The following is a 12,776-nucleotide window of genomic DNA, read 5'->3' as shown; positions in this document are numbered from 1 at the left end:
TATTTTGTATTTGTTTTTGTTTTCTCTAGATTTCAGTATTTCATATTTAAACACGTAAGACCATGACTGTGTTTTCCAGAGAAGAAGTTGTTTTAAACGTTTTTTTTTTTGAAGTTTACGTTATCAGTTATATTCATGTAAGAGTTATATTTCCGCATTATAGATGAGCATGAGATGTTAGTAGCGACTCTGAGTATGTGGAAATTTAGGGTCGTTACAATTAGTAACCGTCACGACAACATTACGTAAAACATAACGATACTTCGTCTGCTTAATGAATGTACGCATTCGTACCCTCGTGATGAAATAGAGGTATCCCCCCAATGCATGAGCACACATAATACATGAGGTCCCAACATTTTTCCGTTTTCATTATCATTTAATACAACCCCGCTAGCATTTTGTACATATCATATCGTTTCAGATATAAATCATCATTCATATCATATCATATTGTTTCTCATTCTTCGGTTCTCATATCATACATAATTCTACCAGGGTTATATTTCATGCCATTTATCGTGATTTCATATCATCCATATCATGTTATTTACACACAATTTAAGAGACATATAATAACGTTCTATCCTTTTAACATAACATTTCATCATATACATATCATATCATAAACATGTCAATTTATCACATATCTCGTACCATAACATATCATATGACAACATATATATATATATATATATATATATATATATATATATATATATATAATATCTGTCATTCACATGTTGTATCATAATCATATCATATCGTAAACACTTCGTGGTCACATCGTTCCCTAACTTATCATAGCCTTAACGTTGTTATATCTATCACAGTCATATCGTTACATGAACGTACCTTAGTCATATCCTCACAGGAACGTATCCTAACAATATCGTTCTATCAATCTATCACAAACCTATTCCTTTCTGCCCCTAACCTAACCGTATCCATATATGTAACCTAAATTTAACATTTCATGAACGTATCTTACTCCTATCGTTATATTTCATTTTGTGCATCTTTCTCGTATCCTATCTCAAACATATCATTAAACATACCGTACCGTGATTATTATCATACAATTCACATATTATAACATATCATAAGCATATCAATCCACAAACAATTCACACATATCAATATATATGACACATGCAAAACTACATGGCACGTGTCAACATCAAATATAATCATGTCGATAGTAAGGTCACTTGCCTGATTAGCTTAGGTTGGTGTCTCCAATATATCCTTAATGAAAGTTCGATTCTATCCTTTGAAATCCAAGTCAACCTATGTGAGCCCATGACATCAGTTACAAGTTTGAACTCTATAAAATTATTTCTCTCATTTACCTTCGTCTATTGTTAAAAGTCTTGAATTGTTATATATATATATATATATATATTTTTTACTACAATCATTATTTTCATCATGTAAATAGATTTTCATTCTCTAAACAGATATTATTTGCGAGGCTATTATCTTACAGATTTATAAAACTGCAAACTGCCAACTAAACTTTTATTGATTCTAACCATATTTCAATACTTACAAAAATCTAATTAATTGGATATGGGAAGATGAGATCGGATTAGATTGTAACTTAATTTATAAATATAAAGGAAAAGAAAATTTGAAATAGGATTTACCAGTAATAACATACCAAAATCTCTCTCCAATAAATCTGCATCAAATTTACTTTTCTGAGATATGACATTTATTTATTTTTTAGAGATAAAGACGAGTTATTTATTTATTTATTATTAATATTATCATTATTTTGACCTATTTTTTTTATAATTTATTTATTTTTATTATTATTTATTTATTTTTGAGCTATTAAATAAATATAGACCTATGTCTTATTCTTAAATTAATTTATAATTACAATTTTCATGTATTTAAAAAATAAAATAAATCTATATTTATATGGCTGAATATTACGCTAATGAAAATATATTCTCAAATAGATAATTCAGTCATGTCCTATCTTAATTGCTCGACGAGTATGTCTTATACAAAAATTAAATTAAATATAAAATGCCCTAAATCCTCTTATAATATTTTCATTACATATTAATACTTTAATTAAATACAATAAATACACCAACATGTATTATTATTAAAATATTAATTTATCATATGAAACTAATTAATAAACTTATTTTAAAAGTCTAATTAAGACATAATTAAATATATGTTTTAGTTCATCGATAATATTTAAGTTTATTTTAGTATAGTTTCTATTATGAAAAAAAAAAAGTTGTAATTTAACTTTTATTATTTAAATTTTTTAAATATTATTTAGTTTAATATTCGTATAAATATTCAACCAACCAAAAGAAATAAGGTTTAATTTTAGAAAAAAATTTGATTATAAAATTGTAAAATATTTAAAAATTAAATCAATTGATTTAATTTTCTCCATTGGATTTAGTAAATAAATAATTGTCTAATTTAAATATTTTAGTAAAAAGAATATAATTTTTTATTTTATTATTTTTGGTTGGTGTCACCACAAGCCCTTGCCTTTTGAGCACCAAGTCCTCGGCGGAGAAGAAAAAGGCTTTACTCATCAATTTGTAGGTACGTATTGAGGCGTCCGGTAGGGAAATTCAGCCGATTTTCTTGTAGAGAGAAGATGCGTTTTGAAATCGCGAAGAAATTCTGTTGCTAATTTGACGATTTCACTTTTTTCGGTAGGAAAAACCTAACGAACTCTTCCTCGAATCATATCATCATCTTTGAGTTGATGGTTATCATCTGAAAGAGGTTAGGTTTTACTTGGATTGGTAATCGATTTCGTTCAGATCTGTTTGACTTTAGAACTGTTGATTTATACTGTTGAACTCGAGTTCTGTAATTCTTTTCGAATCGGATTTGGGAAGGCATGTTATCGCAGGAACTTGCTCCATTTGGAATCTAGCTTGTGTTGGATTGTGTCTCAGGGTTTCAGGGAATCTTCTCTTTTTAACGAGAGGTTGTTCTTCCTTTTTTTTTTTTTTTTTTTTTTTTTTTTTTTTTTTTTTTNATTGCTTCAGCACAGCGAAGGTAGAGGAGTAATACGACTATACCGAAATTGTTTCTGAATTATTTCTTGAAATTATGCATCCCCGTCACCGTAATACGGGAAATGGATTTAGGTCTAGTTCCATGGGAGTGGGATTAGCTTCTTCTCGAATCTCTCCAGAGGGATCGGTTAGGGGCCATGGTAGCGTATATGGCAATGATTATCGCAACTTTAATCATCCGAGTGGGTTTGGGCGCGGTCAGGGATACCCCAAATCATATCAATCATCCCAGTCACTGCCTCCTCCGCGCAGAGGTGGGGGTTCTGTTGACATTTTTATGGAAGCAGGTCGCCTTGCAGCTGAATACCTGGTTTTTCAAGGTTTGCTCCCATCTAGTGTTTTACATGGTAAATGGCAAGGTGGAAGCTTGAGGAGGGAGTCTTCTGAGTTTCAGGAATTAGGTCAACTTCGAGAAGAAGGACGAGCGTCTACTGCTTCCCCTCATTCGGGACATATGGGACCTGATTCCGGGTCAGGGTGGAGGCAGCCTCCTGATGAATATGGTTCAGCATCACGAAATCATTTGAGAGGTCGAAGAAGATCCTCATCTTTCCGTAGTAGTGGTTCTGATTGGAGTGGCCAAGGTAGGAGCAATAATTACAATGATAGAGCGAGAGCTTCTCCAGATACAGAAGCTGATGAGGACGCTGATAATCTTTCTGCTTATAGTAATCAACAGCAAAGTGGTGAAGAAATCGTTTCTGAACTGCAAGATTTCAAACCTTCCAAGTTAGGACGAAAAGGTGACACACCTGAGGATTCTGGACCTGAACTGGTTAAGTACCCTTTGCCGGATGATGTAGGCTCAAAGGCAAGTACTTCTGCTGTTGTGAAAGATCTTCCATGTGAGAAGAAACTTGCTAAAGATTCTGATGATTTAGGTAACATAGATTCAGGGTCTGAGGAGGTGAAAAATACTGCCAGTATTAATGAAACTGAAAAACATTGTGTGACCGAGAAACTATCCGTCCAGAACAAAGCTGCTGATGGTGATCCCTTGGTAAAGCAAGAAACTGATCTATTAGCATTCTGCAGATTTGCTAAGTTCCCCACCAAAACTCGCTCTGCATTGGCGTACAAGGTTTCTAAGGCCGATCCTATTACAACTGTGTCAGAACGACCTTCTGATATTAACCCTAACAGAGAATCTGAAATTTCACTTGACAGTGACTCTTCCAGTTGTGCATTATCTGGTGCTGTATCAGCTAAAAAACATGATGTTGAGCATCTGAACTCTGAAAGATCTAAACTGGAAGCTGTTGAGGAAACTGGTATAATAGAGGAGCTATATCCTAGATTTAATGAGAAGACAAGCTCTTTGACGTCTCAATCTTTCCAGCAGGGACCATTTTGGAACGAGAACAAGGAAGAATCTTGCCAAAGTCCTGTCATATTTGAACGGACAGATTCTATGTTTGAGGATAGGGGTAAAAAACGATCTTTGGATGAGAGTGATATGGTGGAGGGGAGTAGTAAAAAACCAAGAGAATGGATTCCGTTGATGACTTCTAAGGAAGATGAATCCTTTGACCTTCTGAAGTTTGATAAAACGAAAGTTAATTCTGAGGAAAACAAGCCTGATCATGAAGTTATTGTAGCAGCTAACTGTGTGAACTCAGTGCAGGGTTTTCATTTCATGAAAGGCGGGGGTGAGCATTGTGTTGATTATGCACAAGAAAAGCAGCTTTTTCCGAATTCATTTAAGATCTGTGACCTTAACCTTATGGAGGCTTCTGATATACATGATAATCACGAAAATAATCCGCTTCTCATCTTCCCATCTATTTCTGAAACAAAAAGAGAAAGAACTCCTGTTGATATTGACTTGTCCATAAGCAATGCTCCTGAATTTGGTCAGAATGGTGTGGTGACTGGCAGTAAAGAGATTGAAATTATTGATTTGGAAGATGACTCTGCTGTCGAAGTAGACAAGACCTTCCATAATACAGAGAGAAAGTAAGTTTTCTCATATTTTATTTGTACGTTATTTTTCTCTTACATTTTCTTAAATATGCTGATAATTGCACCTCAACTAGTTTCCTTTTGTTTGAATTCTCTATAAGAAGCTTTTAAATTGTATACGAACATTGTAGTTAACTGTATTAATGTAATTTTCAGGAGGGAAACTGTATTTAATGGATTGGATGGCTTTCCCAACAACGCACAAAATAATGGAGATATGCCTGATGTTCAAGATGGCTATGGAATTATGATTTCGGAGTTGCTTGGAGCAGAATTCCCTAACTGTGCTTCTGTTCAAGGAGACCTTAACTCAATGAACAATGAAATGCCTCTTCCGAACGGAGAAGTACTTCCTTGATTATATCCAACTTCATCATTTATTGAAGATTTTTCTTTTTGATACTTTGTCTAGCTTCTTAAAGATTGTTGTTAGATTCTTCAATAAATGTTAATAGAAGTGTTCGAGTCTCTATGCTTCATAGTTTACTTCCATTTCCACCTTCTTCTGTGTCCATAGTAATTTAGAATTATATGGGCTCATATTCATTTCCCGTTGACCTTGATAAAGTTCTAATGATCTGTCATTTGCTTATTATTTCAGGGTGCTCTGGCGGATGATGATCTAATATACATGTCCCTTGGAGAAATTCCATTGAGTATGCCAGAATTTTAATTTCTTTTTATGTGTCCATCAATATAATTATGTGATCAATCTACCAAAAGTGCTTGGACACCCTTGAATAAGTTTAATTTAATGTGATAGGAGTTGTGTATTATTCAAAAGAAGGATATGTAATTTTTTTTCCCACAGATAGTTAAGGCCAGAATTGTATGTGGGAAAGGAAATAGGTTAATATTGTAAGACAGAATGATAGCAAATGGTCTTTTCTTTAGCTGCTTCTGTTTACTCTTCATTTTCTTGCCACTTTGTTAGTTCATGTTCCCTTTACATCTCTATATATCTATGGTTTTTTCGGTTGGGGGTGTGGCTGGAACTAGAAGCTGTAAAAATCCTGGGCATTTTTTTTCTTTTTCTTGTTGACTATGCATGATGATGGCTTTCAGTATATGAGGGAATGACTAACTGATACGAGCACAGGAAAGCGAAATATATAATTCTTGGCTTGTGATTCGGATTGAACATTTGAGCGATATTTATATATTTCCATTGGGCTGCAGAAACTGATATCTTTTTTCTAGTAACGACCGTGCTGATCCTCGCCTTCCTCGGAACTGTGTGTTGAAATTTTCCTTAGAGGCGAAGAATCGTTTAGGGAGTATGTACTATTAGTTTCAAGAATTCTGTGTTAGGGATGTCCAAATCTTTGTAGGTTCTGGTGTTGAAGATTTGATTGTTTAGGCTCTAGGATGAACTCAAGGGCATTCTCAGCTGCCTGCTCAAATTGCATCACTGTGATAAGCAAACTATGTTGCTGAGTAGTTGAAAATGTAGGTTTGTTTTATGCATATTAAGTAATTACTCTGGAAATCTGAGCTTTTGCTTCTTTAATTCCTCCATGTATTGTTCTGTGTTTTAGAACAATGGCTATCTCTTTTTGTGTTCTTTGTTTTCCATTTTTAGTATAAAAATGTTACTGAAATTGCAGTCTAACTTATTCTTGCCTTCAAAGCTTATACCAACGATTCCACAATACACAACACAAGCACGGACACTAGCAATATTTGGCCCGAAAGCCATCTTGTTCACACCACGAACACGAACAGCCTGTTCCATACTACTCATAACACGACCTGATCATAGATCAACACTTATTCTTCTTCACGATAATTGATACACGACATCTTGGGGGAGCAGCTCAATTAGCTTTAGGGCATTGAAGGCCCCCTTTTCTGCCTTTTCCTTTGCAGAGGGTGGAAAAGAGGCCAGGAGGATATTTTCCATACAGATTAATATAAGTGAACATAGTTGAAGCACAATTATTGGTTAAATCATTGAGATATTTGGCATAGGGGCACGCAAATTCTGCAAGAGCTGAGCAGCAAAGATTGGCTGTGTATTTAGGCCCCTTGCACTTGCTTGTGATGATGGTGTAGTTCGCAACTTCAAAATTCACTGGACAAGCTGCATTCATCTACTACTTAGTTTTGATACAATTAAAATCTCAAACTAATAATTGTAACGAACCTTTTTTGGCTTGAAGAATTGTACGAGTGGTGAGACTTGTAGATCCAATGATATGCTCTGCAATTACAACAAAGGAAATCAGACCAAAAATCTCCCGATTTTGAAGCAACGAACAAATAAATATAAACATAAGTAGCCAACTTGTAAGTACCTGATGCGAAAGCCCCGACGAAGAGTATGGAAAGAAAGAGGAGAAGGAAGAGGGAGGAGCATCGATGGGACTCCATTTTGTTCATCTTGAGAGCAATGTGGCAGAGGGTTTCTTATAGTCTGAGATTGGAGTGTGGTTTGAGTTCTTGAGATCTCATATGAGCCGCCTTGACTTCACTCACTCCACCACCCCAAGTCTCCCCATCTTTAAATAATAATAGGACTTTTGTTATCTTATCCGATAACCATTTGATTTTTCAAACTTTGGGTTCGATTTTTCTAACAATTTTCTATCATTATTTATAAAATTTGAATAATCTCACATCTCGTATGAGATTTGAATTGCATTCAAAAGTCAGCTATGGTTCGTTTGATGTATTTGTAATAGTAGACGTAGAAGTACTCTTATGAACTATAAGATAAGTTGCGTCCATGAATATTATATACAAGTCAATCATTCATGACTGCTTCATAATTACATATGGATCAATCCGTTTTATCTCTATAATTACTATGAGTCAGTAAATTTAACTTAGTAACTCGCGGAGAAATTTTTAGTAGTTGCCTAGGTTAGTGGTTAGTTTAGGAGAATTGTAAGTAATACTAGGTTATTTGGTACAAAGAAACTCTTCCCTCAAGTTGTTCTTTCTAGTTCATTTATTTGTTTCGGTATACTTTGATTAAGAGTCAAAACTAACATTTGATAGAGTTAGAATATCAAAACAAATGTCAAAACAAATGTCATCACCACAAAAAGTCATTGGAGGAGATGCGACAATGATAAAAAGCGAAAATGAGGAGAGTTTAACGCTCGTTACTAACATTCATTCATTAGACAACAAGGTGGAGGAGATCTCCGTTGCTAATAAAGTTCTCGGAGTCGTCCCCTAAGATTCAGGCAAATTGTTACCTCCATTGAGCAGTTCGACGACCTCAAGAACATGTCGGTTGAGGAGATCGTTAGTCATCTTAAGGTTCATGATGAGAAATTTCGTAACTACGATGACAACAGGGGTACAATGAACAAAACAATAATTACAAATAGTTTGTGAATTATTCACGTAATGATTACCTCCAAATCAGATTATGCGTATGACCAAATAAAACTTAGTTTTACATGAATCATGTTTAATCAAAGAAAAAAAGAATATCAGTTAAGGTTCGATAAAGTCACAAAGATGAACATAATGGTATAACTAGGTTTAAGTTTTCCTTAAAGTTGATCATAAGTATAAACCATGACACTCCATGATTGGAAAAGTATGACCCATGGGAACTACCGCCCAATAATTCATAAACGTTAAAATATATATCTTGAAGTTTGAAGTATAGTAGTCAACAAGAAGAACGACAAAAATGGGTCGCTCGGAGTGTAAAAAAAGGCCATGAGAAGAGAAGTACAAGTCCAGAGGCAACAATGATTGCAGGAGATGGACGTTTTGAGAGCGGGGTCGAGTTTGGATGGGATGGAGCTGGCAATTGAGGGCAAGCAAGACCTTGATCTCCTTCTCGACATATGCTGGAGAAAAGGCCAGGTGGGTACTTTCCATGGAGGTTAATGTAGCTAAACATGGTTGAAGCACAAAGAGTTGTCATATCATTCATAACATCAACATAAGGGCAAGAGAGTTCAGTTAGAGCTGAACAACATAGCTTTGGAGAATATAAAGGCCCCTTGCATTTGCTTGTGATGATTGTGTAGTTCAAAAATTCAAAGCTCACAGGGCAAGCTGCACAAATTTGTTGCAACAACATGACATCATCACATTACTTCATACAGCTTCAAGAGTTGGGAATCACAAAAATAAAAGAAAGCACTTCACTTTTTCTATAAGCAGTTCAACAGATTTCTTCATATCATTGATAATGCCATTTAAGTTGCAGCCAAATGATCCACACTTTCAAGGTAATAACAGTTGCTAAGGATTTATTTCTCCCCATTCATTCAATTATATCTATAACAGAAGGCTAATAAATAGTTGCATAATTAGCAGGTGAGATGGGGATCACGAACGTTTCGAAAATTTTGTTTGCTTTTTTACCATTTTCTTATAATGATTTTCACGATAGAAACATTTGAATTCTTATTTTAAGACTCACAAAGAGATGTGGAATAAATCATACAGTCATTAGCTGAAAATGAAAGGATTTAAACAAGGAGTGTAACGACCCTAAACCCACCGCTAGCAGATATTGTCCTCTATGGGCTTTCCCTTTCGGGCTTTCCCTTTCGGGCTTCCCCTCAAGGTTTTTAAAACGCGTCTGCTGGGGAGAGGTTTCCACGCCCTTATAAAGGGTGTTTCGTTCTCCTCCCTGACCGATGTGGGATCTCACACGGAGTCAACAGGATCATCAAGAGAAAGGGTAAACAAAAAAACAGGGAACCTTTTTTAGTCTGAAGGAGTCGCCGTCCAACAGAGGTCTCAGATCCAAAGATTTCATCTGAAAGTGTATACAAGAAAAGAGGGAAGATTCAACAAACAAATTCAAACGAAGCATTCTTAAGAACAAGAAAACCCCTTCAAAGAAACAGAAGTGAATACCTGATATGAAGGTTGAACCTGCAGAGGAAACAACAAAGAAGAGGAAAAACAGAAAGAAGGAGCAAAAGAACCTATCAGAACCCATAATCTATGAGATAATTCAGCTTTGGAGCTGGAGAGATCACCGTGTTCAAACTCAGGGAATTGAATCAAAATGTTAGTTCAGTGTTCTTCATTCATTTCTGTTTTCTCAGGCAATTGAAAATAGAAAAGAAAGAAGAAACCAAGATTTGAACCTAAATGTAACATAAAACCAAGAAGAAAAAACAGTAAGGAATTAAATATGTGAAGAGATAAAAGCAGTGCAGTTACAGATAGCAATTCATTAAGGAATTTGAGAGAAAGATGATGGAGTTGGCTCAAGTTTTACCTGAAACCAATTCATTAAGGAATTTGGTGCATTTGAAAGTTCGCCATATGAGGCAAAACATGACACCAAAGCTCCCCATGCGATGATAGCTCTGTTGGGCATTTCTTCAAACAGTTGATAGGCATGGTGCAAACACAAAACCATAACCATCTCCATTCAACATCTCTCGAGGAATAAGGATTCTGTTTATCCTTGATTCAATAAATGATCCCAAATGGACGCACTCACCAGAATTGATTAGTTGATGAAAGATCCATCGCCGCCAAATACAATTTGTTCTTTGTGGATTCTGATATCATCGCGCTCCAAGATGCTAAATCTTTCGCCGTCATATGATCATCGGTGCCTTCAGGACCAAGGTATAAGTGTAGTTGTGGAGTATAATTTCGTTGTTTTCAATTCCATTCGGATTTTTTTCTTTGTTGAGCGTTAGGCCTCTGATCTCCGTATTGTATACAAACAAGCAAGCCGGGAAATGGAATTGTGTTCAAACAGAGAGATTTATTGTCGGGATCGTGAACAATAAATTTAATAAAATGCTAATTTTATTATCTATTGAAGGGTATTTTTCAAAATTAAAATTCAGAAAATCATTACAAAAAAATTTTAATCGACATAATTGAATGATGATATTGTAGTTTTAGACTTTGATGACATGTATTTTTTAAAATGAATTAAAAAAATTTATTCACGTTTTATATTTTTATTTTCAAAGACCAATAAAAAAATTAATCAAACTCCAATGACTAATTACAAATTAATTTTAAACTTGATAAACTAATTTTAAGTTGAGTCGGATTATCAAGTTGTTGTTCTTGAAAAAAAAAATAAATAAATAATATATATATTTATATTTAAACAGTAACTAAAATCTCATGATAATTGTAAATGTTTACAGGTCAAAGTCAATCATTAACCTGGGCAAACATGAAGTATTAGTATTTGTAATAATGTTAGATGTAAGGTAGTGTTGGGTTATAAGCCTATTTTTGGATGAATCGAATTCACCTAACCAAAAAAAATGTCAACCTACTAATCGATTTTTTTTTTTTTTTTTTTTTTTTCANTGAAAAAATTTCAACTCAACCCAAATAGAAGAAGAGAATTAACCCAGCTCAATCTTTACAATTTAAGCTCGTTAGCCCAAATTAGTTAGTTAATCCTAAATTTTACCTATTTAATCTAAGGTCGTTACTATACATTACGAGGGAAAGAAAGGAAAAGAACATTATTGAAATAAAGGAAAAGGAACAAAACCGAATTCAACCTCGACTATGAAATGGAAAAAAAAAAAAAAAAAACTACCCTATGCATGTGCCACGGTCCCGGGGTGTATGATGCTGCCGTCGATGTCATATGGGTGCCTTGCCCTTATCTGAAAAAGTAAAGTAGCACGAGCCTTGAGTATTTCTAGAATACTCAGTAACTGACCCCCTATCGTGGTTATGCAATAATCACACGCAATGAAATGATGGGACCTATCGTTTCGTTTCGTTTCGTTTTCCCTACGGTGCTGTCCTAACGGGTAATCGTGGACGTGTACCATATACTCTACACACAGCCCATACGTGCGAGTATGGGCTCACCAGCTAGTTCGCACACTGCTGAGCCACTTTCCATATCCGGTGGGTATACTCTGGGAGCTCTTTATGCCGGGACCCGTTAAAACTAGTAACCGTCACGGCAACGCTATGCAAAGCATAACGATCGTTGTCCTGCCATTGGATGTATGCGTCCGTACCCTCGTGATGGGATAGGGGTATCTCCCAGATGTATGAACACACAATATGCATGAGGTCCCCACTAGTCCTACATTATCATTAATGAACATAACCCCCTGTCACGTTTTCATGCTTACATGTCATTCTCATTCTCATTTCNGGGGTTATGTTTTCATGCAGTTTACCGTATTTCATGTCATACAATTCATGCTGTTTACATTCAAATATTTCGTACAATCATGCCATAATCATTCAGGAACCACATATCGTCACATGCATATCATATCACATCAAACAAAGCAGCATACATAGCATACATTCATGTTCACATGAGTTCGTACTTGAGCACATTAAACTGGCATACAATTCAATGACACGTGCAAATCCACGGGCACGTGCCAACATATAACAATTAACGCGTAACCTACGACGGGTGAGCCACTTATCTAGTTAGCTTAAGTCGTTGTCACGTACATATCCTTAATGAAAGTTTGATTCCGTCCTTTGAAATCTAAGTCAACCTATGTGAGCCCATGACATTAGTTTCAAATTTGAACTCTATAAAATTATTTCTCTAATTTACTTGTTAAAATTGTGATATTTCCTGTTAGACAAAATTTAATGGAGTTCATGCCCTCTGATATTTACTGTTTTATTTTTAAATTCTATTCAACAAATCTTCCCTTCTCCCTCTTTGTAATTATTTTCCTTCTGTAAATAGATATTCAGGTAAACCTTTTCAATTCTGTAAATAAGATATTCCTCTCATTCTATATGTAAATAAGATATTCCCCTGATTCTATATGTAAATAA

The 12,776-nt window shown here is 34.9% G+C and overlaps 3 protein-coding genes across 9 annotated transcripts; 1 reads left to right on the top strand and 2 right to left on the bottom strand.

The window, feature by feature from the left end:
* Positions 1–2,491: 2,491 nt before the first annotated feature.
* Positions 2,492–5,940, top strand: LOC111788074 (uncharacterized protein At4g26450-like). Of its 4 annotated transcripts, none has more exons than XM_023668234.1 (5): positions 2,492–2,586; positions 2,704–2,772; positions 3,047–5,027; positions 5,190–5,379; positions 5,635–5,940. In XM_023668234.1, exons 3-5 carry the CDS (start codon positions 3,106–3,108, stop codon positions 5,704–5,706), a joined length of 2,184 nt encoding a protein of 727 aa, XP_023524002.1. In that variant the 5' UTR covers positions 2,492–2,586; positions 2,704–2,772; positions 3,047–3,105; the 3' UTR covers positions 5,707–5,940. The 4 variants fall into 4 exon arrangements, with proteins under 4 accessions (XP_023524002.1, XP_023524000.1, XP_023524001.1 ...); XM_023668232.1 differs by having other exon boundaries at positions 3,042–5,027; XM_023668233.1 differs by lacking the exon at positions 2,704–2,772 and having other exon boundaries at positions 2,500–2,586; positions 3,042–5,027.
* A 685-nt stretch (positions 5,941–6,625) lies between these two features.
* LOC111788075 (GPI-anchored protein LLG1-like) lies at positions 6,626–7,514 on the bottom strand. Its single transcript, XM_023668235.1, has 3 exons — positions 7,331–7,514; positions 7,180–7,236; positions 6,626–7,116 (listed from the first exon to the last, which is right to left on the bottom strand). Exons 1-3 carry the CDS (start codon positions 7,413–7,415, stop codon positions 6,851–6,853), a joined length of 408 nt encoding a protein of 135 aa, XP_023524003.1. The 5' UTR covers positions 7,416–7,514; the 3' UTR covers positions 6,626–6,850.
* Positions 7,515–8,526: 1,012 nt separating this feature from the next.
* LOC111789232 (GPI-anchored protein LLG1-like) lies at positions 8,527–10,746 on the bottom strand. 4 transcript variants are annotated; one of them, XM_023669932.1, is made up of 4 exons: positions 10,243–10,746; positions 9,873–10,108; positions 9,715–9,771; positions 8,527–9,059 (listed from the first exon to the last, which is right to left on the bottom strand). In XM_023669932.1, exons 2-4 carry the CDS (start codon positions 9,955–9,957, stop codon positions 8,665–8,667), a joined length of 537 nt encoding a protein of 178 aa, XP_023525700.1. In that variant the 5' UTR covers positions 9,958–10,108; positions 10,243–10,746; the 3' UTR covers positions 8,527–8,664. The 4 variants fall into 4 exon arrangements, with proteins under 4 accessions (XP_023525700.1, XP_023525699.1, XP_023525701.1 ...); XM_023669931.1 differs by having other exon boundaries at positions 9,873–9,890; XM_023669933.1 differs by lacking the exon at positions 9,873–10,108.
* Between the last annotated feature and the right edge of the window lie 2,030 nt (positions 10,747–12,776).

Source organism: Cucurbita pepo, chromosome LG02 (assembly GCF_002806865.2).
Source record: "Cucurbita pepo subsp. pepo cultivar mu-cu-16 chromosome LG02, ASM280686v2, whole genome shotgun sequence".
Classification (NCBI taxonomy): domain Eukaryota; kingdom Viridiplantae; phylum Streptophyta; class Magnoliopsida; order Cucurbitales; family Cucurbitaceae; genus Cucurbita; species Cucurbita pepo.
The sequence above is the reverse complement of the archived record's forward strand: the minus strand, read 5'-3'. Positions and strand labels throughout refer to the sequence as shown.